This window comes from Rattus rattus, chromosome 2, assembly GCF_011064425.1.
Source record: "Rattus rattus isolate New Zealand chromosome 2, Rrattus_CSIRO_v1, whole genome shotgun sequence".
NCBI classification, from domain to species: domain Eukaryota; kingdom Metazoa; phylum Chordata; class Mammalia; order Rodentia; family Muridae; genus Rattus; species Rattus rattus.
The window spans coordinates 76268151-76289272 of record NC_046155.1 but is presented as its reverse complement, the minus strand read 5'-3'; the positions used below and the strand labels follow the sequence as shown (position 1 = coordinate 76289272).

The 21122-nt window shown below is 50.4% G+C and overlaps 1 protein-coding gene across 1 annotated transcript in view; it reads right to left on the bottom strand.

The window, feature by feature from the left end:
* The window catches only part of Gtf3c1 (general transcription factor IIIC subunit 1), a 66728-nt gene continuing 45606 nt past the window's right edge, over positions 1-21122 (bottom strand). The window contains exons 22-37 of the mRNA XM_032892690.1: positions 20966-21044; positions 20645-20836; positions 17690-17844; positions 16150-16292; positions 14662-14743; positions 13355-13467; positions 11046-11108; positions 10225-10318; positions 7515-7687; positions 6482-6769; positions 5622-5881; positions 4556-4845; positions 2972-3476; positions 2349-2388; positions 1450-1642; positions 1-774 (exon numbers count right to left, since the gene is read on the bottom strand). Of these exons, the coding sequence (XP_032748581.1) occupies positions 547-774; positions 1450-1642; positions 2349-2388; positions 2972-3476; positions 4556-4845; positions 5622-5881; positions 6482-6769; positions 7515-7687; positions 10225-10318; positions 11046-11108; positions 13355-13467; positions 14662-14743; positions 16150-16292; positions 17690-17844; positions 20645-20836; positions 20966-21044 (2898 nt within the window). The 3' untranslated portion in view covers positions 1-546. The remainder of the gene's footprint in view (positions 775-1449; positions 1643-2348; positions 2389-2971; positions 3477-4555; positions 4846-5621; positions 5882-6481; positions 6770-7514; positions 7688-10224; positions 10319-11045; positions 11109-13354; positions 13468-14661; positions 14744-16149; positions 16293-17689; positions 17845-20644; positions 20837-20965; positions 21045-21122) is intronic.

Genomic DNA, 21122 nt, shown 5'->3' with positions numbered 1-21122 from the left:
TGCATTTCATCTTACTTTAATTAAAAAATAAATAAATACATGCCAGGGGCTTGTATCTAGTGAAAAGAGCGCAAAATAAAACAAAAAACAAAAGCAAAACCTACAGGCCTTGCTTCTGGCAGGAGGGGCCCCTTGGGAGCTGGAGACCTGAGCTCAGTTCAGGCCAAGTTGGGATGCCCTACCTTAAGAGGAGCAGACTCTGCCAGGTACACCTGTGATGTGTCTTCCTCTGAGTCTGAATGGTGTGGTGCGTGTGAGGTGACTCAGGGCTTGGTCATCAGTCTGCTCCCTAAACAACATCCCTTGCAGATACTGCTGATGCTAGAGCCTGAGTCCAGGGCAGGACACAGGCCTGCAGGAAGGCTGGGCACCTGGGACCAAGAGCAGCAGAGAGCAGGGGGGACTGAGGTCACCTGCTAGTTGCTACACCTGTGTTAGGCTGGGCCGAGCTCTGGTAACAGCTGTGTGAAGGACAGGGCTCTTGGGACAGTCCAGGCGGAACAATTAAGCACGGGCAGAGGCTCCTCTGCTGGCCTGGGGACGCATCTATAAATGGATCCACTTGTTCCAGTTGATGTCATGGGGGAAGACACGGCCCAGACGGATGGTACAGTCCAGCGTAGGTTCATAAAAGGTGACAGTGCTCCCCTGACAGGAGAGTGCCTCGGCCTCACTGGCCTGACCTAGGCCCTCCACCACAGGCCTGGAGAAGAGTGAGACACTCGCTGGCTTCTTCAGCATCCGCTTCTGGATACAGCCGAGAGACTCTAGGCCCTGCAGATAGAGATGGATGGGGTTACAAAGGGGTCCTGCTTGCCCGGGGATCTGGTTTGCTGCATTTATGGAATGTATATAGCTGTTCCCAGGCAGCAGACGGCTAAAGACAGCCTTGAGGGAGGCAGGGCTTAGCAGGAAGGCTTACATAAAGATGGGAAGGAGAAAGTATGGCAGCTATGGGTGCCACAGTGACCTCTGGAGGACAGGTGCTCTTCAGCCAACAATGGCTGCAGTGGCTTCCCACTAGGAAGTTCAGGGAAGTCACACTAAAGGTCAAGTCCCTAGTTTGTTAGGCTGGAGCAAACAACATCATGGGAATGGGAGCTCATGGCAGCTGCTTGTGTAGTGGTCACATGGTCCCCAGCTTTGCACACCACCTCCATCTATTTAACCGGACTCCTGAGGACCTGTGAGCATGTGACCCTGAGTGTGAACCAGGAGCACAACAGCAGGCAGACTAAGACGGACCAAGTGCAAACGGACCCAAGGAACAGGGAGCCTGCTGCAGGAGGGGCTGTAGCAGGCAAGGGGAGGGAATCCAGAGCCAGGCAGGGCCTCAAGAACAGTAGCAGACACCTCTCCCAGAGGCCAGAAGGCGCTAAAGATTAAGCTGAGGTGGTGACACCTGGGGTGTGACGCTACCACAGTGGGCTGAGATGCCTTGGGCCCTACCCGGAGCAGCTCAAGCACAGCAACAGGCTGTAGGACGCCCTGGTAGTACTGTAGCAGGCAGCTCTCAGGAACACCGGGCCTTGACATGATGTGGTACAGCACGGCTTCCATCATGCCTTTGCACACGGGCATGTTCAGGCGCCCGTCCACACCACGCCATGGGCGACCGACAAAACATACTCTTTCACAGCCGCTGTAAGACAGACATTGATGTTAGGGAGAAGGAGGGGACACACTGGTCACAGACAGGCTACTCTGGCTAGGGAGGCCCAGAACTTGGCGACTATCTGCCCACTGCTCTCCAGTCTCTACTTGTTCCCTGGCAGGGGAGTCCCTGGCTAAGTGCCGCTGCCTCATTCACAGATAGCCCCGCAGCAGCTCTGCTTCTGGCACAAAGCTGCCACTAACCCAGGGCTGATGGATGGGGCAGGCTTTGCTAGCTCTGGTGGCCATGGCTGAGATGGAATATCCATCTGTACCTTGGGGGTCAGATCCAGGGTACAAAGCTTTGGTGGGTGAGGCCACATACACATGGAGGGAGGGCCATTAAGGTGCCTCTTCAAGGCAGAAGAGTACAACCCTCTGGAATGCCATCTCTCAGCTACAGGATTGAGGGGCTGCCCTGAGTTCTGAGTTCTGCCTAATGAGGTCATAGATTGGTTGTAAAGGCCCTCTCTTCATCGAAGATGGGTATAAGGATACAGTGGGCTATGGAAAGAGGCCCAGGGGAGTGAGAAAGCCCTTGGCTGGGAATTTGTTTAGGGTAAACTACACAGGCTTGCACCCTCTGAAGGAGCTTCATACAGTGACTGACACTAGGTGGAAATCTTCCACTATCCTGAAAGATGAGGCCACACTACTTCATGCTTTGCCCCTCCCTGTGAAAGATCTCCACTTACCTCTCCCATGCTACCTGGGCCATGTTGCTCTCTGTAAGTCCTGTAAGAGAGAAAAGGTGGCAGGCTCTTAGAAGGCAAAGTGGGAGGCCATGTCCCTTGTCCCTCTGCCCTCATTCGACAGGCACCAAAGTAGATAAGCAGAGACCAGAAAGATAGCCTTCTACCCAGAGCATGGTACTGACTGCTGTGGTGAAGGCCAGGGCAGCACAGACATTGATAGTACCCAGGAGACCCTAGCACGGGGAAGTCAGCACGCGCCTCACTTCCCAGTCGAGAGCCTTGACCACAGGGCAAGTGTCCATAAAGCTGAGCCCACGGGAACAGCAGCAGATGTCAGGGGAAGGCCCTGTCGCTGGCCAAGGCTCAGAGACTCTAGGAGTAAGCTTGCTGTCCAGAGAACCTCGCCATGGTCACTACATCAAGTCCCATGAATGCTTGCACAGCTTGGCCCTGTAGGCACACCTGTGGGCACACCTGTTGAGGGCAGGGAGCCTCTGCTTCTGAACACAACCGAGGTCTACTATGACTAGCTGAAAGGTGGCAGGGTAGGTTCCCAGTCTGAGGTAGTAGGCTGGAATAGTCACAGGAGGGACCTAGAATGGGAGAGGTTTTAAAGTCAATACCTCTGGGGTCTTCAGAATTTTCTGGAAGCTGGAACTCACAGCCCAGCTGCTCTAGGCCTGAGACACCAATACTCTCTTGGCTCTCCTGCCTGGGGCCCTCTGCACCTGTGTCTTCAGGAGCTGCAAACTGAGCCTGGGCCTCTGCCTGCTCTTCTGCTCCAGGCCTAGGACTGGCAGCCACACGGACATCTTGTAATGTGGGCTTCTTGGCAGGGAGCCTTGTAGCTTCCTCAGCATCAGTTTCAGGGCTCTGAATAGAGCAGTAGGAGCGCTTTTTAGTGCCATTGGAGCTGACTGGAGGAATTGGTGCACCCTCAGAGGTGTGGTCTTCGATGGAAGACCCCGCAGGGAGTCTAGATTGGCTGTCATCCCCTGAGGCCTTGGTGTCTATTTCCACATCTTTCAGACGCACTGAAGGCAGGAGCCAGGGCTGGGCAGAGGCCATGGCCACTAGGCGCACAGTGTTGCCTCCAACTTCCATGACTTGTTGCTGTTCCAAGAGGTCCTAGAAAAAAGGGCATAGGGTCTGTTGGGGAAGATGTGTTTAACTAGGTAGGTGGAGTGGATGGCCCTCCAGCTAGGGTCAAGTATTCTGAGCAGGCAGCACACTCAGGTCCAAAGGCATGAGCCTAGCATCTTCTCTGGAGCTACAAGCTGCATGGGACTACGTGGGCTCTTTCTATACCTACTGTGTTACTCACAACATGGCCTTCTATCAGAATAGCTCCAACTGATATGACTATGAATCTCCTGCCTGTGTATCCTCATGTGGGTCCTGACAGTCCCGAAAGCAGTCAATGTTTCAACACAATGACCAGACTCCCTTGTGTTTATGTCACATCTGACCCCACTGTCTGCTTCTGTGTAGGGAGTATACCCAAAATCACCAGCAGCACTCCTTTTCTCCTCAAATTCCCTGACAGACAGCACCCAAGCCTTGCACCCTGACTGGGGTCAGCAGGCTCTTTCTCCACAGCCTGAGAATACCTGAGGGCTCCCAGTTAGTTTCCCAAGGCTACAATCAGAAAGAACACTTTAAACCGCGCAAACAGTAACTTAACTGTTAAGCTAAGAGCTTCTCAAAGCCAGATGGTGGCCTTTAACCTGGCTGGGTTTCCTGCAGTGGCCCTTGGAGGCTACATGGTCCCAGTTAGCCCTATGTCTTACAAAAAAGACCCCACATGGGAGCCTCCAAATCAGACCACTGATCTGCATCCTACTCCTAGAAGCTGCTCATAGCACATAGAATGATATTCTTTGGGTCCAACGGTTACATAGCCTTTCCAAGGGACCAGGCAGGTGGCGAGATAAGTCCAGGGAGTACGGGAGGCCTGTGAGTTGTGGGGAGGGGGCACTGACAGAAGAGCCATGGAGGATGTAGCCTATCCCAAGGAGAGATAGCCACTCTAGGGCTCAGGCAGGTCTTCATGGGGGCTAATGGAGTTTAGGGGACATGTCCTGACTTAAATACTAGCAATTAATCTAATTAAAGGGAAGCCGCAGGTAGGCACTGCTTCTGCACTGTGTATCTACTTTGGAGTGCGGTGGTCACTTCTGCAACTGTATGCCTGGAGCTCAGCTCACCTGGATATAGTCCAGGAACGTCCTGGTGCGCTTGTCCGCTATCTTCTCCAAGGCAGAGAACTGTCTGCTCAGCTTCTCCCTGTCAACCCCGAAGCAGTCAGCAGCTGCCACAGCCTGCAGGATCTCTAGGGACGCAGCCACATCCTCAGGGCTGTACCCAGACTGTGCCATCTGGTGGGCAAACTCTTCTGGGCAGCGGGTGTGCAGCTGTGGATCCACCAGGCTGGTAAAGGAGGCAGGGAGGCAGGAAGGGCCAGCCTGGAGCTCTTCCAGCGGTGTGGCTGTGGGCCCTGAGAACATGAGGGAAGAAGCAAACAGAAACCCTGCTTGGGACCAACACATATGTCTGAAGCAAGATCTGCTCCAGCACTAGTTTACTGCTTCCTAAGGAGCCATGGGGTCACCTTCTGGGGACATACTGGGCCCGCGCAGGCCCACTCTTGGTATGTAATTATAGAGCAGACTGCAGGCCTACTGCGGCTGTCCTGAACCCTTCCTAAATCTCATGTCTTCCTACTCCTTAACCCTGAGTGGTGCCTGAGGCCCCTTCCACCTAGTCAGGGTTTTGCTCAATAGCCAGGAGGGCTTCTTTAGCTCAGACAACAACCTACAGGTTGGCACTGTATCTTTGCATGCTTCAAACTTCAGACAAAACAGAGTTCTGACTGTGGGTGAAAAAGGATAGCAAACACCATCCACCCTGACCACACAAAGGACATCTGGCTGCAGGGTGGAGAACGGCAGGGTCTTTCCAATACCATTCTCTGCCAGCAAGAGAAAAGGTTTGTGCTATCTAGAGCTTCCTGAGTGATCAGCACCCACAAAGAAGCTGGGTGGTGTCTCATCTTTGATAGCAAAGAAATAAAGGACAAGATTCAACAATGCCATAAACTATGGGATCTGAACGTGTCACAAATGAGGTCAGAGGCATGAAGCAAGGACAAGCAAAGGGAGGTGACTGATATAGACAGCAATGCCAATCTTCAGAGCTCCAGGGCTGTGTGTCTGGCCAGGGTCCCAGGAACCCCATGGGTGCCCCATACCTGAACTGTAGCAGGACACTCACCAGTGGGCCCAAGATGGGTGGGTGCAGGGGTACTGCGCAGTCGGAATTTAACCTGGCAGGAATTGACCACAATGCTGTCATTGGGGTTCAGGTTGCGCGTGCTGACCATGCCAGGCACTGTGTAGTAACCTCTCATCAGCAGGTACTTGGTGTGTGAGGCCTGATGGGCCTTTACTTCCACACTCTGACGCTTGGTCCCTGAACCTTCATCCAGGTCTTCCTCCTCCTCATCATCATCCAAGCCGCCATCTTTCCCCAAGCTGCAGAAGAGAGACAACTAGGTGCCTGGCCTTGGACATGGCCCACCTGCCACACAGCCATCACGAGTGGCAATTGTCACAGGCAACACTCATTTGAGGTGCCCTCCTTTTCTGTCACCACCCATAGCCTCTACCTCCCCATGAAGGCCCTACTTGGCTCTGACACAGTAAGGGCCCTGGACTCATATTTTCTTCCCTGTGGCACTTCCTGTGATCCCTTGGAAGGTACCAACAGAAAACTCTCTGGACACTGCCCTGAAGCTCCTAGTCCCAAATCAGACAGCTCTGTATTCCAAGTGTTGGATCACTAGAGCTTACTGGACAGTTGGTGTAGTGGAACCGTTGAGAATTTTGAGATGGTCTCAGAAATGAGAAAAGAAGGGAAAGGCCCCTGATTCAATTTCTGAGTTCTATACCTCCATTCTCATGTCCACACTCCCACAAGTATATGTATACACACCACATACTCAGATTGGATGGCTGAGCAGGTAACCCTGGCTGTCCTACAATGAGAGGAAATGACCATGCCCAATGCCTCAAGAATCTGTGTTCCCAAACCATGAGCAGAGCCACATGCACAGTGCTGCTCTGGGCTCTGACCTCTTCATGACCTCACTCTCCACCATGGAGCTGTCTACCACCACAATCTGCTCTGGGATTCTGACATCCACAGAGAGGAGGCCCAAGGAGAAGAGGGCCAGGGCTGTCACACAGTGTCCTCCAGGGCTGTCCAAAGAAAACGCCACCAGGTCATTTGAAGGGTCATTGATATCTATGTCCTTGAAAGAAAAATGATCAGGCTGGTCTAGTATGCCGTTGGCCCGTAGTCTGTCGTAGAACTGGAAGGATTCGGTGCAGACGGTGGTGGGAAATCGCCAGGTGAAAAGCCTGCAGGCAAGGCAGAAAGGAGAGGCCGCTGAGGAGCTGCTGCCGCTGAAGCCCGTGCTGGGCCACTCTGTGGAAGTCACTGTACTCAAAACAGCCTGCACCCTCATGCCTGAAGCACTCCTGCCCACTGAGATGGGAGAGAGAGTGTTGCCGCCCAATGCAGTCTAGACATCTCTCCCCAACTCACCTTGTACATCTAAGGTGGGGCCAGTGTTTACATCTAAACTAAAGGCTTTGCAGTGCCTCGTGCCAACAGCTGCTGACCCAGAGAGGAACCTCCTTTTGTGACAGTTGACAGGACACATGTGTCCAATCTCACTGCCTGCAGATGTAAGCAGAGGCCAATCCTCTGACAAGAGCTCAGAGAGTAGGGACTCCAGAAGGAAAGGAGCCCACAGGTCATGAGGTAAGGACCTGGGGGGTAGGAAGGGCTGAAATGGGGAAGCCGAAAAAAGCAGTGGAGGAGCTGCTGTGCCCAAACGTGACCCCACTAACTTGAGGCTGGCATGATATGCTGAGTGAGGGGCTTCCCACACTTGCAGTCAGGGGCTGGTGGTGCACAAAGACTCTGAGATGAATGGGGGAGGAAGGGATAAGGCTAGCCCACTGGGCAGGTTCACTGGATTGCTTACAAAACTACTAACTTCCCTCCACTTGCTTCATGGCAGCACTCCTGCATGGGAGGGAGAGGCAGAAAGAAAACTGCCTCCTGGGCTGAGCTCTCTGCTCTTGAGGACATACTCACTTGTAGTATGACTGGGAGAGCTGGTAGGACATGGGCACAAAGGGCACAGCACGGTTCTTCTTGGGACCCTGGGAGTGGCTGACACGGCGTCGGTTGACCAGGCTCCTCTTTTGGCACTCCATGAAGGCCCGCACCAGCACAGGCTCCCGGAACTCCCGGTAGAGGCGGAAGATCTGTAATAGCACATGCAAGGGTGAGGTGCTAGAAGGGGAACCAGCCACGGTAGCATTGAAACTACAAGGGGTGACTCACAGAAAGACTGGCTCACCTAACCAGCCTGAATGTCTCCAAGGCTCTGAGGCCCTTGGATGGTGGTGATCCTGGGATTTCTTAGTGACAGTGCACACTGAGGCACTAGAGTTAAGTGACACTCCAAAGTCTTGCTTTGAGGCAAGGCAAAACCAAGAAAACAAAATAACCTCGCTGCTAAGAGGCTGGGGCTTGGGTCGCATGGAGGAATCTCCTGGAAGAAGCCATCTGAAGTCCAAACTGATTCTTCTAGGCAGTCTGACTGCCAGACCTGGGTGTGCACAGTTAGACCCGGAGAATAACTGCATGGGCTGTATGAGGCAGAAGCTAAGTGAGGTGGCTCAGGCCTGTAGTCCCAGCACTCAGGAGGCAGAGGCAGGTGGATCTCTGTGAGTTCATGGCTCACCTGGTTTACATAGTTAAGTTCCAGGACAGCTAGGACTATTACACAGAGAGAGGCCCTTGGATAAGGTGATCCTGGGATTTCTTTAAAAAAAAAATACAAAAAAACAAAAAAACAAAAACAAAAACCAAAAACCCAAACCACAAAAAGTGGAGAAACAGCTGCGGCCAGCACTGGAGCTCAGCTTTCTATGACAGCTTTTGACCACTTGCCGGGTACAACCTACAGACACTTGTACTGTGTGCTGAACCACACTGACCAAGCCTGTGGAGTTTAACCACTTGGATCCTGAGAGCCTAGGTTGCCACAGGAAAGTATCTTTGTAACTGTCTGAGAACCTGAGTTGCAGGGGAGCCTAAGAGGTACTGTATGAGCCTCTGATGTCACTGATGGCCCTTAAGTCCTCAGTAGGAGCTACAGAAGCATCCTGCCTGCTCTGGGGGGATGGGTGGTCAGGCAGTCTTTCTCATGTGACTTCTTAAGCATCTCGGGTACAAAGCCAGACTTAGACATCTTCCATCTGAACCCAGAAGTCCCTGGAACTGGAGGTAGAAGAGCAACTGGTAGCTGTTTACTTTCTTCTCTGGGGCAGCTCTCTGGCCTGGACTCCCTGCTGAGATACCTTTGGCTTTCTTAAGTAAGTATGAGCCCAGTAGAGAGCTGGTATGGCCATGGCTGAGGACTTGGGACTTGTGCTTCACTGCCTACTTTCTCTGTTGTTCAGACTTACAGGGCTTCATGTTCTCCAGCTGCACACCAATAAACAGGTTCTCACTTGGAGCTGTGAACACTTTCTGGGTATCAAAGTGCTACCGAGCTACCGAGCGACAAGCGTTGGCTGGTGCTCTCGGATACCAGGGCTCCAGGTGCCCTTGTGGGAAACAAGGGTACCAGGTGACAAAGTGGGAGAGATCAAATGATACTCAGGGATCAGCTGAGGCATGTCCACTGCTGCTCAATGTCCAGGTCAGGGCAGTGCTCTGAAGCAGGGTATCAAAAAACACCTTCCCATCAAGCATGGCGGTACATACCTTTCATTCCAGCACTTAAGAGGCAAATTTTTGTGAACTCAAGGCCAGACTGATACACAGTGAGTTTTAGGCTAGCCAGGACTACATAGTGACACCATCTTAAAAAATGGGCCAGAGAGAAAACTCAGAGGTTAAGAGCACTGGCTGCTCTTCCAGAGGACCTGGGTTCAATTCCCAGCAACCACATATTGCAGCTAACAACTGTCTGCAAATCCAGTTCCAGAGGGAGGACCAGGCTCCCTCTTTTGGCCTCTGTGGGCAATGTACTCCATGTGGCTCACAGATAGACATGCTATCAAAACACTCACACACAAAAATAAAAATAAAAAAAACTTAGAACAACAACTAAACTCCAAACCAGGCATCTTCCATCAGCAGTTCTCCAGCTTTATGGCACAGGCCTTACTGAGAAGGTGTCTGCGGCCTCAGCATGAAAGGAGGCTATGACAGATAGTGTTAAATGTCAATTTTACAGAATCTAGAATCACCTGACAGACTTCTGAGCATGCCTACGAGGGATTCTCTTGATTACATTAATTGAGGTAGGAAGACCTGCCCATTACAGGTGGCTCTGTTCCCTGACCGGGAACCATGGCGAACAGGACCTGAGCAGCAAATTCGGCAAGCATTCATTGCTCTGCTTTTTCACTACAGGTGCATTTTGCTTCAAGCTCTTGCTTTCTCGACTTCTCTGGCACAAGACTTTCTTGAGTTGCTTACTAGAAAACTTTATCATAACAACAGGAAAAGACACTGAGACCGTGGTCCAGGGCCTCTGACTCAGAACCAATGACAGTGGCACAGGCTGACTAGGGTAGCATGCTGAAGAGTGACTGTACCACATGCAGGAAGCCTTAGGTTTGATCATAACAGCAACGAATAAACAAGTCAAAACTCTAATAAACGAGAATACAAGGCATTTCAGGGCCCCTGAGATGCCAGGCTGAGAAGAGCAGACAGAGTAAGCAGCCGCAGAGCTCTGATCCCTAAGGCCCCGAGGGCCCTCTGTGCTGAGGCCAGCACCCACCTGGAAGGACTGGCAAGAGTTGGACTGGCTGTTGGAGAGGGACAGTGTGCTCTGGATCAGGTTCTGCAGCACCAGGAAGTGGATGTCCTCCACACTGAAACACAGGAAGCACAAGGCTGTAGGAGGGGCTGCCGGTCCGCAGCAGCACTCCTGAGACGGCGAGTATACACGCAAGAGTCCTTAGTTAAGACATTTCAACCCACAAAACTGTATGGATGCTGAAGCAGTCACAAAACAAATTAAATGGCAGTTTCTAGAACATACTAATTGTTCACAAATTGTCCACACACACAAAATGTTCCCAGCTAGATGTCTGCCTGTGATCCCAGAATTGGGAGGCTGAGATGGGATAGCTGCCCTACAGAGCAAGTTACAGGCCAGTGTGAGAAACAGAGTAAGACACTGTCTCCACAGAATAAGGCCTTAATGGGTAAGGGGCAACATGGTGGGGAATCAGCTCTAAACCAGCTAGTAAAGATATGCTTTTTATATTCCTGACTGCAAATGAGAAAAAAAAAATCATTTTGTACTGCAAATGCTGAATATTGCTTATATGAGATGAGAAAACATTTTCTGTTAGGCTGAGCTCATGTAAGACAGGAGGATGACATCTAAAGTTAGGGCTTGGCCAACTTCCTCTATAAAGGGCCAGACTCCATTTTCTCTGTTGAAACCTCTCAGCACAGAAAGGAAAGAATACAGACAGCACATCAAATAAACATGGCTTGCGTTCTAACGAACATCCATTCACAAAAGCAGGCGACAGGTGGGATTTGGCCCTAGCTTCCCCATCTGGACTGCAGCTGAGAAACGGCACTTACCTATTCAGTTCATCCTCCTTCCTGACACGGTCCTTTTCATCTCCGATTGCCAACACCCGGTATCTGTGTAGGAGGCAGAAGAGCATGCTGTTGGGGCAGGGCAGCCCTCCACTGAGCTGGCACATTAGGTTGCATCCATCTAACAAGTCCATTCTTAGGACTTGAGGATCAGGAAAGGCAGTGTGCTCTTTCAAAGCATAGTGGTCACGCAGAGATGGGCAGGGGTACCAGGATGTGTGTGTGGTGGGCAGGGGAGGGAGAGAGAGAGGGATGGAGGGAGGGAGGGAGACAGACAGACAGACAGACAGACAGACACACACACACACACACACACACACACACACACACACACACACACTTGCAAGTGCCCAAGTGTGTGGAAGTCAGAGGTTGACTGTGAATATCTTCCTCAGTCCCTCTCTGCATTATTTACTGAGGCAGGGATGCTCACAAGCATGCACAGCTGATCAGCTGGTCTAGCTAGCCAGTTTGTTTGGGATTCTGTCCCCGCCTCCTGGGCTGCTATGATCACCTGGCACTGAGGTAGGTGCTGGAGGTCTGTCTGATCTCATGGAAATCAAACAGCAAGGTGCTATGAGGCTGAAGGCAGGAAGAAGGACAAGCAGAGGGCAGAAGCCTACAGTGAAGCTAAGGAATGAATTTTAGTACTGTATTGTGCTTACAGATCATAACAACATACGACATGTAACAAATATTAGGTGCCTTATAAATAAATACCATTATCATTTTTCAATAAAAAAGTAAGTTGAATGTAATATAGTATCTGGGAGGATGAGGCTAGAGGATATGAACCCAAGGCCAGCCTGGGCTACAAGTAAGACCCTGCTTCAAAAACCAAACACACAAACAAACCACCACCCACAAAACTGAAGGACTGGGGGTTTGCTCTGGGGTACAGTATTTGCCCAGCATGTATAACATCCCAAGTTTAGTCTCTAGTACCACAGAAATAAAAACAAGTAAGTAACACCAATCCCAACGGCAAAGGAACAGAGCATTTCTTTTCCTTTGAGTTTTATGCAGTATCACCTCACCTGAAACTCAAGTCAATCTAAATTCATGGAATTAACAGTTAAAACCACAGGTCTCACCAAAACACATAAAACTTCAACTGCAATAGTAAAAGTTTACCTAAAAATCTATTGACAGGAAATTCCACTTTCCTTATATGTGAAGGATCTGTTCTGCCTGGCCCCCAGTCTTAGGACCCAAGTCAGTGTTATCAGCTACACCTGCAACTCGCTCTTCCTCTACTGTGCAGAGCTCTGCTTTTAAATCTTTATTTGTCTTCTTTTAGGATTACCAGTGACCTCCTGTTCGAATGCACATATCTGATCATCACAAGCATGGGTGTAGACCGAGATCCCTTCGAAGACTGAGCACAAACCACCCATGCACACATGGGGATTCGAGCAAGTGCTCGCTGTACTGCCAATTAAGAACAATCCAGAGAATAGCTAGAACTGGGTATGGTGACACCAAGCTTGCTATCTTTTCTACCCCTATCCTGAGCCCCATGTGTCACCCGAGTGGTGACCATTCACTGCTATGTCAGGAACTGAAGGAGGCTGAGGCAGGAGGCACGTCCAGACTAGCCTGGACGATATGTGGTGATTTTAAGGCTAGCCTCGGTTACACAAATCTCTATCACCAAACATAGAAAAGGGCAATTACCATGGAGATCTGAAAGACTGGACACCATACTCATTACTGAATGAATCTTAGAATGTGATCCCCAACTGAACACTGAGACCAAAGGGTGTCTCCATGAGGAGGGAGAAAGGGGTGTCCATGAGGGTGGAGGAGGCGGCACCGGATCTGGACACTGCTGTGGAAACAGGCCTGGCTTACTCCCCTTCTCACACAAGTATGTTCTTCCACACAAGAGGCTGAGCCGGAAAGCACCGGCTCTGCTTACAGCGTTCAAGCCCTGTGACCCTAGCCTGGGGTTCTATAGAAGCCTGTGTCTCCCCAGGACTGACGCTGTGCAGGACAGATGCGGCTGTCCTGACATCTGGCCTTGTGCAATCTAATAAGTAAACCAATGGACTTGGCAAAAGCCACACATACCAGGGAGCCTTGATTTGTTAAGCGGGCAGCAGGGACTCGGGAAGAAAAAATATAGGTGCCAGAAAAGCAGACCCTCAGGTCACCTGATATCAGGTGGGCAGCCCTTGAAGGGTCAACTGCACAGCCAAGTACAGCCAGGCAGGCACTGCCCAGCTGGCTAATGTCTGCTATCCACCTGCACAGTGAAAGGCTCTGCCCATCGAGGACAATGCACCTACTTGGCAAAGAGTTCCTGCAGTGTGTCTGGGATCTCAAGGTTGGGGTTCCTCAGGCCAGAGCTGAACTTCTCTTTCAGCTTCTCCACAAATTCTTTAAACTCCTTGGCACAGACCTGCAACACAAAAGCTTGATGCTACACCTTCTCACGGCAGCGGCTGTGCGCGCACCACGGGCATCATGGGCAAACCCCTTTGCAGTCACATCCCAGAAACACCAAGCTTGCTATCTTTTCTACACCCTATCCCGAGTCCACGTGTCACTCGAGTGGTGACCATTCACTGCTATGCCAGTAACTGAGTCCAAGAGTCAAGTGACACTGACAGCCCACCTCCCCCAGCCTGAGGAGAGATGCACACAGTACCTATACTGCCCCCGCTATGCACGAGGACACACTAGCCTTGTCTCAGCTTGGCTTTCCCTGGCCGCCTCCTGCAGACCACCATCCCAGACGAGCCTCCACTCAGCCTCATACTTTTCCTGTAGCTCAGGCCCAGAGAAGCAGTGCTAAAGTTTGAAATGTGTGCAACTAGAGAAGATGGGCTTCTTCCCTGGACATGGCTGCAAACCTGGGGTGCCACTATGTTCCAAGGAGGCTGTAACCCCTCTTTTGTTGCATCTATTCAGTCACCTTTGGCCTCCCAGTTTCAGGTCAGAGTAGATACCTCTAAAATGCCCTCAGGGGCAGACATGCTTACTGGCTGACTTGCACTCAGCCTCTCTGATAGTAGAGGTGTTATGGCTTGGTGTGGGGACACGGTATGACTGGACTCTCAGGAAGAGCCGGTGTGTCAAACCACTACGGCAGGACTGCTTGGCTTACAGGACAGGTGAGGTCTTCAGCCTTGCCAGGCTGTATTTGCCTGCTGTGTGCACTTCACCATTCCCAACCCTCTTGAATCCCTTTATGCCTGTGCCTTCTTCATCTGGGAGAAGGCTTGCCCTATGTGGTGAAGGCCAGTGCACACTCTCTCTCTTCCATGAGCAGCCACGTTTGCGTCCCTTGGCTTCCTTGGCAGCAGGTCTAACACAGTTAGAAGTACCTGAGATCGCAGAGCTATCTCCTTCCTGTCAGTTGCCATCTGGCCCACCTGAGCAGCTTCAAAGCCTCTGCCTGCAATTTCTAAAGAGTTTCTTTGTTTTCTTAACAAAACAGACCCTAAACTCAAGAGCATTTGAAAGTAGCAAGTCATATGTGGTCATCTTTAAAATTGACGCCCAGAGTCAGGACCTATGGTCATGAGAGCTAGCCAGTCCCTCAATGCCTGTCTTCAGAGGGCACTGGACGCTGCCAGTGCATGGGACCTACCTTTGGGTCTTCGTAGTTACCCTTCCGACTCATGAAATCTCCAACGAGTGCCTTATCTTGGTACACTTCTGCCAGGCAGACTCTGTAGGAAGGAAGATCCAGAGCTGCGGCAAGTTGCACCTCAAACACTGGCTGGCGTCAGCTTGCTGGGAGCTATGATCTACTGAAGCATGGGTGGGACAGCTAGCTCTGGGGAAGAGCACCCTGGACCAGGCAGCATCCAAGTCAGGCTGGTCAGGACCCACGTTTTCCATCTTGGCTTTTATCTTTCACGAAGGGACTGAGGACAATAACATTCTCCCTCAGCCCTACCCTATCACAGGGATTTGGATAGGACCAACGAGAGAGATCCTGCCTGTTCACATCTGAAGAAAGGCTAGACTCTACCATCTCTGCCGCCAGGGAAAGGAAAGGGTTGGGCGGAGATGGCTGATCTTGTTTTTTATCAGCCCACTTCCTGGACCCCACCCCAGGACACAGGCCGGAGACCTAGTCCACAGGAGGACAGAACCCCAGGCCCTTTTATCCTTTGTCCCAGGCTACCCTGGGATTAGGGAGCCCAAGCTTCAGACTTAATTCTCTGCTAACTCTCTACCACCTGGACACATCTCTCTGGGTGTTTCTTCTTCTGAAGAAGTCGGTGGGCATTTTTCCTTCAGAGAAAATTCACTCAAGTAGGAATCAAGAACATTCTACAAATAAGAAAAAGTGGCTTCCTATAAGAAAGGCCCTAGGCATGTAGTGTGGAGACCCACAGGGCTGGTCATTCCACGGCCTGCTGACTGAAGGTGACTTGCAGTGCAGAATCACCATATGCCTGCACAGGCTTCCTGTCTAATCTGGAACGAGAACAATGTAGGAGATTCTTCTGTCCCTCCTCCCACCTTACCCAATTCTTACACTGGTGGCACGTTGTAGCTACCTCCCAATTTCACAGAATCTGTGACCTTCTTTCCTTAGCCCCCTGGGGAAGGGCCAGAAGGCCTATAAGGAGATGGTAGGTTGACCTTGCAGCCAAGAAGATGCTTTGTTATTCCCAGGTCCCACCTGAAAGTCCCTGGGACAACCCAAGGGGATACAGTGTTTTTGTTTAGCGATCCTTGTCACGCTTCTCCCAAGAGGGAGCTCCATGAAGAGTCCCTAGGACTGCTCTGATTACAGCAGCATCAGTCAGTATTCCTGCCCTGCTTGCCCTCCGTGCATGGGGATAACCGGGACAGATACACAGTGAACCAGCAGCCTTAAGAGCCTTGCTCTACATCTGTTCCCAAGGAGGATCTATAAGATCATGTACATGGAAGTGCCCAGAACCACACCTGGTTCTGTCTGTCCCAACTACAAATTCCAACACTGGACAGCCACAGTACTCAAGTCATTCCATCTGGATGTCACACCTGAGTCTGAACAGGGGAGTGAAGGGAGAGAAGGGAGCCAGCTGGAATGCTGGAGTAAGGGCCTAGGCACAACCTAGTTAGGAATATGGCTTACTTGTAGTTCATAAAGGCCTGGGGATTTTTGACTATGTAGCGAGCTCTTCGTCCAACCGAGTGAGATGTTTTATCCAAAGACTCTTCAAAGGTAGCATGCAAAATGTCACGCACGACCTGCCAGGTGACAAATGGTCCTTTCACCTAGTCCAAATATAGAATGTGATAGTTAGTATCTGCAGAGTCCATGTTCAGGACAGCTAACACCTGGGAGCCTGTTTCCCCAAGGAGGTTGAAGTGCTCACCTCAAAGGCCTGGGTACAGGAAAACAGGACAAGCCCTCAACACCCTATGGAATTGTGTGTTCTGGCAAGCACTGTGAGGGAGGCCTTAGTATCAGGTAAAGTTAAGAGTAAATGTGCTTTGGTAGAGCTCTCTTTGTGTGTAGTCAGGGCTGGCCTTGAACTCTTGACTCCTAGGATCAAAGGTGTTCATCACCTTGCTGGGTAGGTAGAGTTTTAAAGATTAATACAGTCTGTGTTCTCAGAGTCATTCTGTATCCTTTGCATCTGTAACGTTTGTATCATCTGCATCACACTGGTAGAAATGAACTAAGATACAGACTCAGAACATGTCAGAAAATAACACACAGGAAGGGACTTAAAGACAGGTGATATTTGTAACAAGTCTAATACAAGTTCTAGTGAAGGATGGTTGGCTACATGATGGGGGAGGAGAGGCATTCCTTGCCACCAGTGTTGCAATAAGGAGACATGTGAAAGGTAGCAGACAGAGTTCAGGATGGATTTAATGGGCACCTCTCCATCTTCCTTGGGAAAAAATAGGGATGAAATTTAGGAGAGGGTGGATCAGAGACAAATCGATCAGAACAAGATGAAGAAAGCAACACACACCCTCACTGGCTTCTCCTGGCTGGTGTGCTGGTGATGAGGACAGATGAGCTCTTAGAAACTGCTACACTTGTTGGCATCACTACCTGCAGAGGCCCTGACCCTGCTGACATGGAGCTCAAGTCCTGCTGCCCTCTGTAAAGAAGCATGAGCCTGTTCATGCCTTGTTGTACAACATGCCAGCAGGAAGTAGAGCCAGGGGGCCCCAGGGAGCTATCGGAATGCGAAGTGCAGCAGCTCTGGCTAAGCTGTGGAACCCTGTCGCCACTAGAAGCAGGGAAGAGCTTGAGGACTGAAAACAAAGCAGGAAAGTTACAGTGCATCTGGAACACAAGTGCACAGGACTATGGCAAGGAAAACAAATGTGAAGTGTTTTAGGGTACTCCAGGGCCCATGGGTACCAAAATTACAGAGCCAAGGTGGCAATCAATGGTTCATGGTACAGAACACACCAAGCCTCCACAGGCAGACAACATAAAGAAAAGCAAAATGGCCTGACCTACTCCACTGCAGCCAGGTAGAAGTGCACATGCATCTGAAGGCTAGGAGAAATGTAGGCTGGTAGTATAGGTGCATGAGATTCTGGGAAATACTTTTCTGGGCAGCCTCTAGGAATGGGAAAGTTCAGAGCCATACTTCTCAAAGCATAGCCAAGGGCTGCTCCCAGGGGCCTGGGGTGATGGGAGGTACCTTGGTGTTGAGGACATTGCTGGCAATTCGGCAGAGCATTAGCAACCCATCCTCCTGCATGGACCAAGAAACCCGAAGCCGGGTCATCATCCGGAGGGCGTTCTGGTCAGCCTCATCTTGGTAGCGTAGTTTTTTGCTTTTGGCTTCTGGATGCTCTCCTAGAAACACAACAGAAAAGGAGAGGGACCTTCAGCAGCTGGCTTGAGCTAGCTTTTCATCCAGAAGGAAAGAGCCCCAACTATACTGGTAAGAAGTGATCAAATGCCCAACTCCAACCAAGCAAACCATGAAGGAGTCAACATCCTCTGACAGTTCTTCACCCATTTCCCTTTGGCTGAGTATCATGGGTTCAGGTTAGGCAATGTGAATGTAGTTCTCACTTCACAGCCAGACAAGTTCGACAGTGGGTCCACTATCATGGTATCCACTGGTCTTATCATGTTCCCCACCATTCTGAAGCAGTTAGCCCGAGAGAAAGATGGAATGGCCTTTTGAAGACACAGTTATAGCACCAATTAGGTAGAAGCCTAGAGGTTACAGAAGCTTTCAATCAGTATGTTGTTTTCCCATAGCTAGGATTCATGGGTCCAGGAATTAAGAAGTGGAAAGGGATAGTTCGACTATTACCTCTAATGCCCCTCTATGAAAATGTTTGGTTCCTATTCCTGAGACCCTAAGTTCTGCTGGCCTAAAAGTTTTGGAGTGCTTCTGCCAGGAGCCAGAACAAACTTTCCTTTGAACTGGAAGCTCAGACTTCCTGGTTACTTTGGCCTTCTAATGCCCTTAAGCGAACAGGCTAAGAAAGGAATAAGTGTCAGATTACCAAGGGGAAATTGGATGGCTTCTCTGCAATAGAAGTAAGAAATATTATTTCTGGAGTGCAGCAGATCATTTAGGGTAGTGGTTCTCAACCTGTGGGTCATGATCCCTTTAGTAAGCCTCTATCTTTTATCTATTGTATTTATATTATAACTGGTAACAGTAGCAAAATATGGTTAGAGGTCACCATAACATGGGGGACTGTATTAAAAGGTCACAAAATTAGGAACAGTGAGAATCTATAGGGTGTCTCTTGGTACTACCATGTCCTGTGAGAAAAAGTCAACAGGAAACTACAACTTAATCCAGGCAGGATGACAATGGCCATAGATCCTTCAGGGATGAAGGTATGGGTCACCTTTCCAGAAAACGAACCGAGACCTGCCAAGCTGCTTCAGTGGAGTAAAAACAGAATGAGTACCAGAAGGAAGCCTGTTCCCTTTTTGACTGCCTGCTTCTGCTAGCAAGTCCACTCCTTTTCTAGCACTCGAGCCTATTTCATGATTCCAGCATAGACTGAAGATCAGCTGAGACATCCAGCCTCATGGGCTGAATACCTACTGGATTGACTGGTAGACAGCCATTGTTGGGCTAGCTGGGCCACAGCCTTTCTAAAAAAATCCCCTTTATATATACTAATTCTGTAAGTCTCATCATCTCCTCTCATCATCTGTCAATCTCTGCCTGCTTCCACTGGGTTGCCAAGTCCTCTGGAGGTAACTCATATAGATGCTTTTATAACATGTTTAGAGTAAATGGAGTAACAAAAGCAGTCCCTGAACCCCCAAATATCTGTCTGCCTGTGACCTCAGAGCACATACAGATCTTCAAATTCTACAGGGATAGCAAAGTCTACACTCTAGGGCTGTCTTGAAGACTAAAAGCAATGGTATAAAAACATGTGCTGGGATCAGCAAGATGGCTCAGCAGGTAAAGTGGTTTGCCACCAGGTTCAACAAGTTGAAGTCTAGAATCCGTAGAGTGGAGAGAACTAACTCTGGCAAGTTGCCCTCTGACCTCCACACATTCACTGTGACTTGTGTGCACATATGTGTGCACATACACATACTAATCCAAAACTATTAAAGAAAGGTCATTTCCTGCAGAGCCCACCTTGAGGCTGACCTTGGCCGTCACCGAGCGGAGAAGCCCGAGACTGACAGTAAAGCATACCTCTGGGTGTACTGCAATGTGCTGAGGCCCAGATGGAATACCAGGAAGGAGGGCGCTGCTAGCACAGGTAGCAGCCCTTTCTGTCCGCCTGAGCTGAGCTGCTCTGCTCTACCACACACCCCGACAAGAAGCTGTGCCTCACCAGCTCAGAAACAGACCGTCCACCAACCTCTGAAACTGTGTCAAATACCTCCTTCCTCCCTAAAGTGTCATAATGACAAGAGAGAAACCACAACAGCACAAAGTGGTAACTAAGAACAGGTGACAGCATCATCGCAAGTTCATACTGTGGGGAGCTCTGGGCTAGGATCCACATAAACACATCCAGCCACCCCATTTTCCCTGGAGGAATTCTGGCCTTTCATGTATTTGCAACAGGCTAAGTTGAGGGCTACATCAAGTGATGGGATGTTGTTTATTATGAATGTCTGCAACACAAACTAATAAAGTAGGTTCCTGCTTCAGCTTTTCCTCTCAAGAACCCGCATCCAGGCTTGATGATAAAACATGGAGCCTACTTACTCAGGGACAGTCCCCTAGCACTCACTCATTAGAAATGCAGCTCAGAGGAGGAAACACTGACTAGGAAGTACCAAGGAGGACGGTGCCGGTTCTGAGGGGACAGTGCAGACTTAAGTCATTCCCAGCTTCCTCCTAATCTCACTTCAACAGGACTAAGCTTGGAGCAGATAAAGACACTGAGAGGCAAACCAAGAGAAGAAAGGAACTTCATTTAGATGACAAGATGCTGCTAGGAAGATTTTTTTCCAGTTGAATCAGAAAGTTGCTAAAGAGAAAAGCTGGCCAAGTACGCCGCCAGAGAAAACTGGGGAAACAGCCGTCCTGTGGTTGGTCAGGGGTGCAGCCATGTCGGAGTCGCAGACAGGGGAGCAGACACTCTGCAGGATGAACCTCGCCCTGTGGGAGGAGCACTGCAGTGGGCTGCAGCTAAGCGAGACTGACCTCCTCTTCTTCTTCGCTTGGTCTTCCTGATGGGCTCCTTCTTCAGCCGCTTTCGCTTCTGACTCTTGCCCCCACGCACTTTTCGGTTCCTGCCAGGGGTAGGTTCTCGGTCCAGTTCAAACTGTTCCTCTTTGTCAGCACAGAGCTCAGCATCAGCTTTCCCCTCTGACCAGAGAGGCAGACGGCCACTGCCTAGGAATAGCAAGAAGATACGCTAGTGAGGACAATCCCTGCAGAGGCCACATAGGCCAACAGGATCCACGCAGGATCCATGGTGTTGGTGGCCTCATCCTTGCTCTCATGTGGACACCTAACACATACCTCCAGACCCCAGTGGCATTGGGCGCTTAGACAGGAAAGTCTGGAGTCTTCCTGTGAGCCCATTTTCGGAGGTGTTGTTCTGAAAGGTAAGCATAAGCGCTGAGGTGAGCTGAGAACTTCCATGGGTCTCTACAGCCACTCAGTTCCCGCAGGTCCT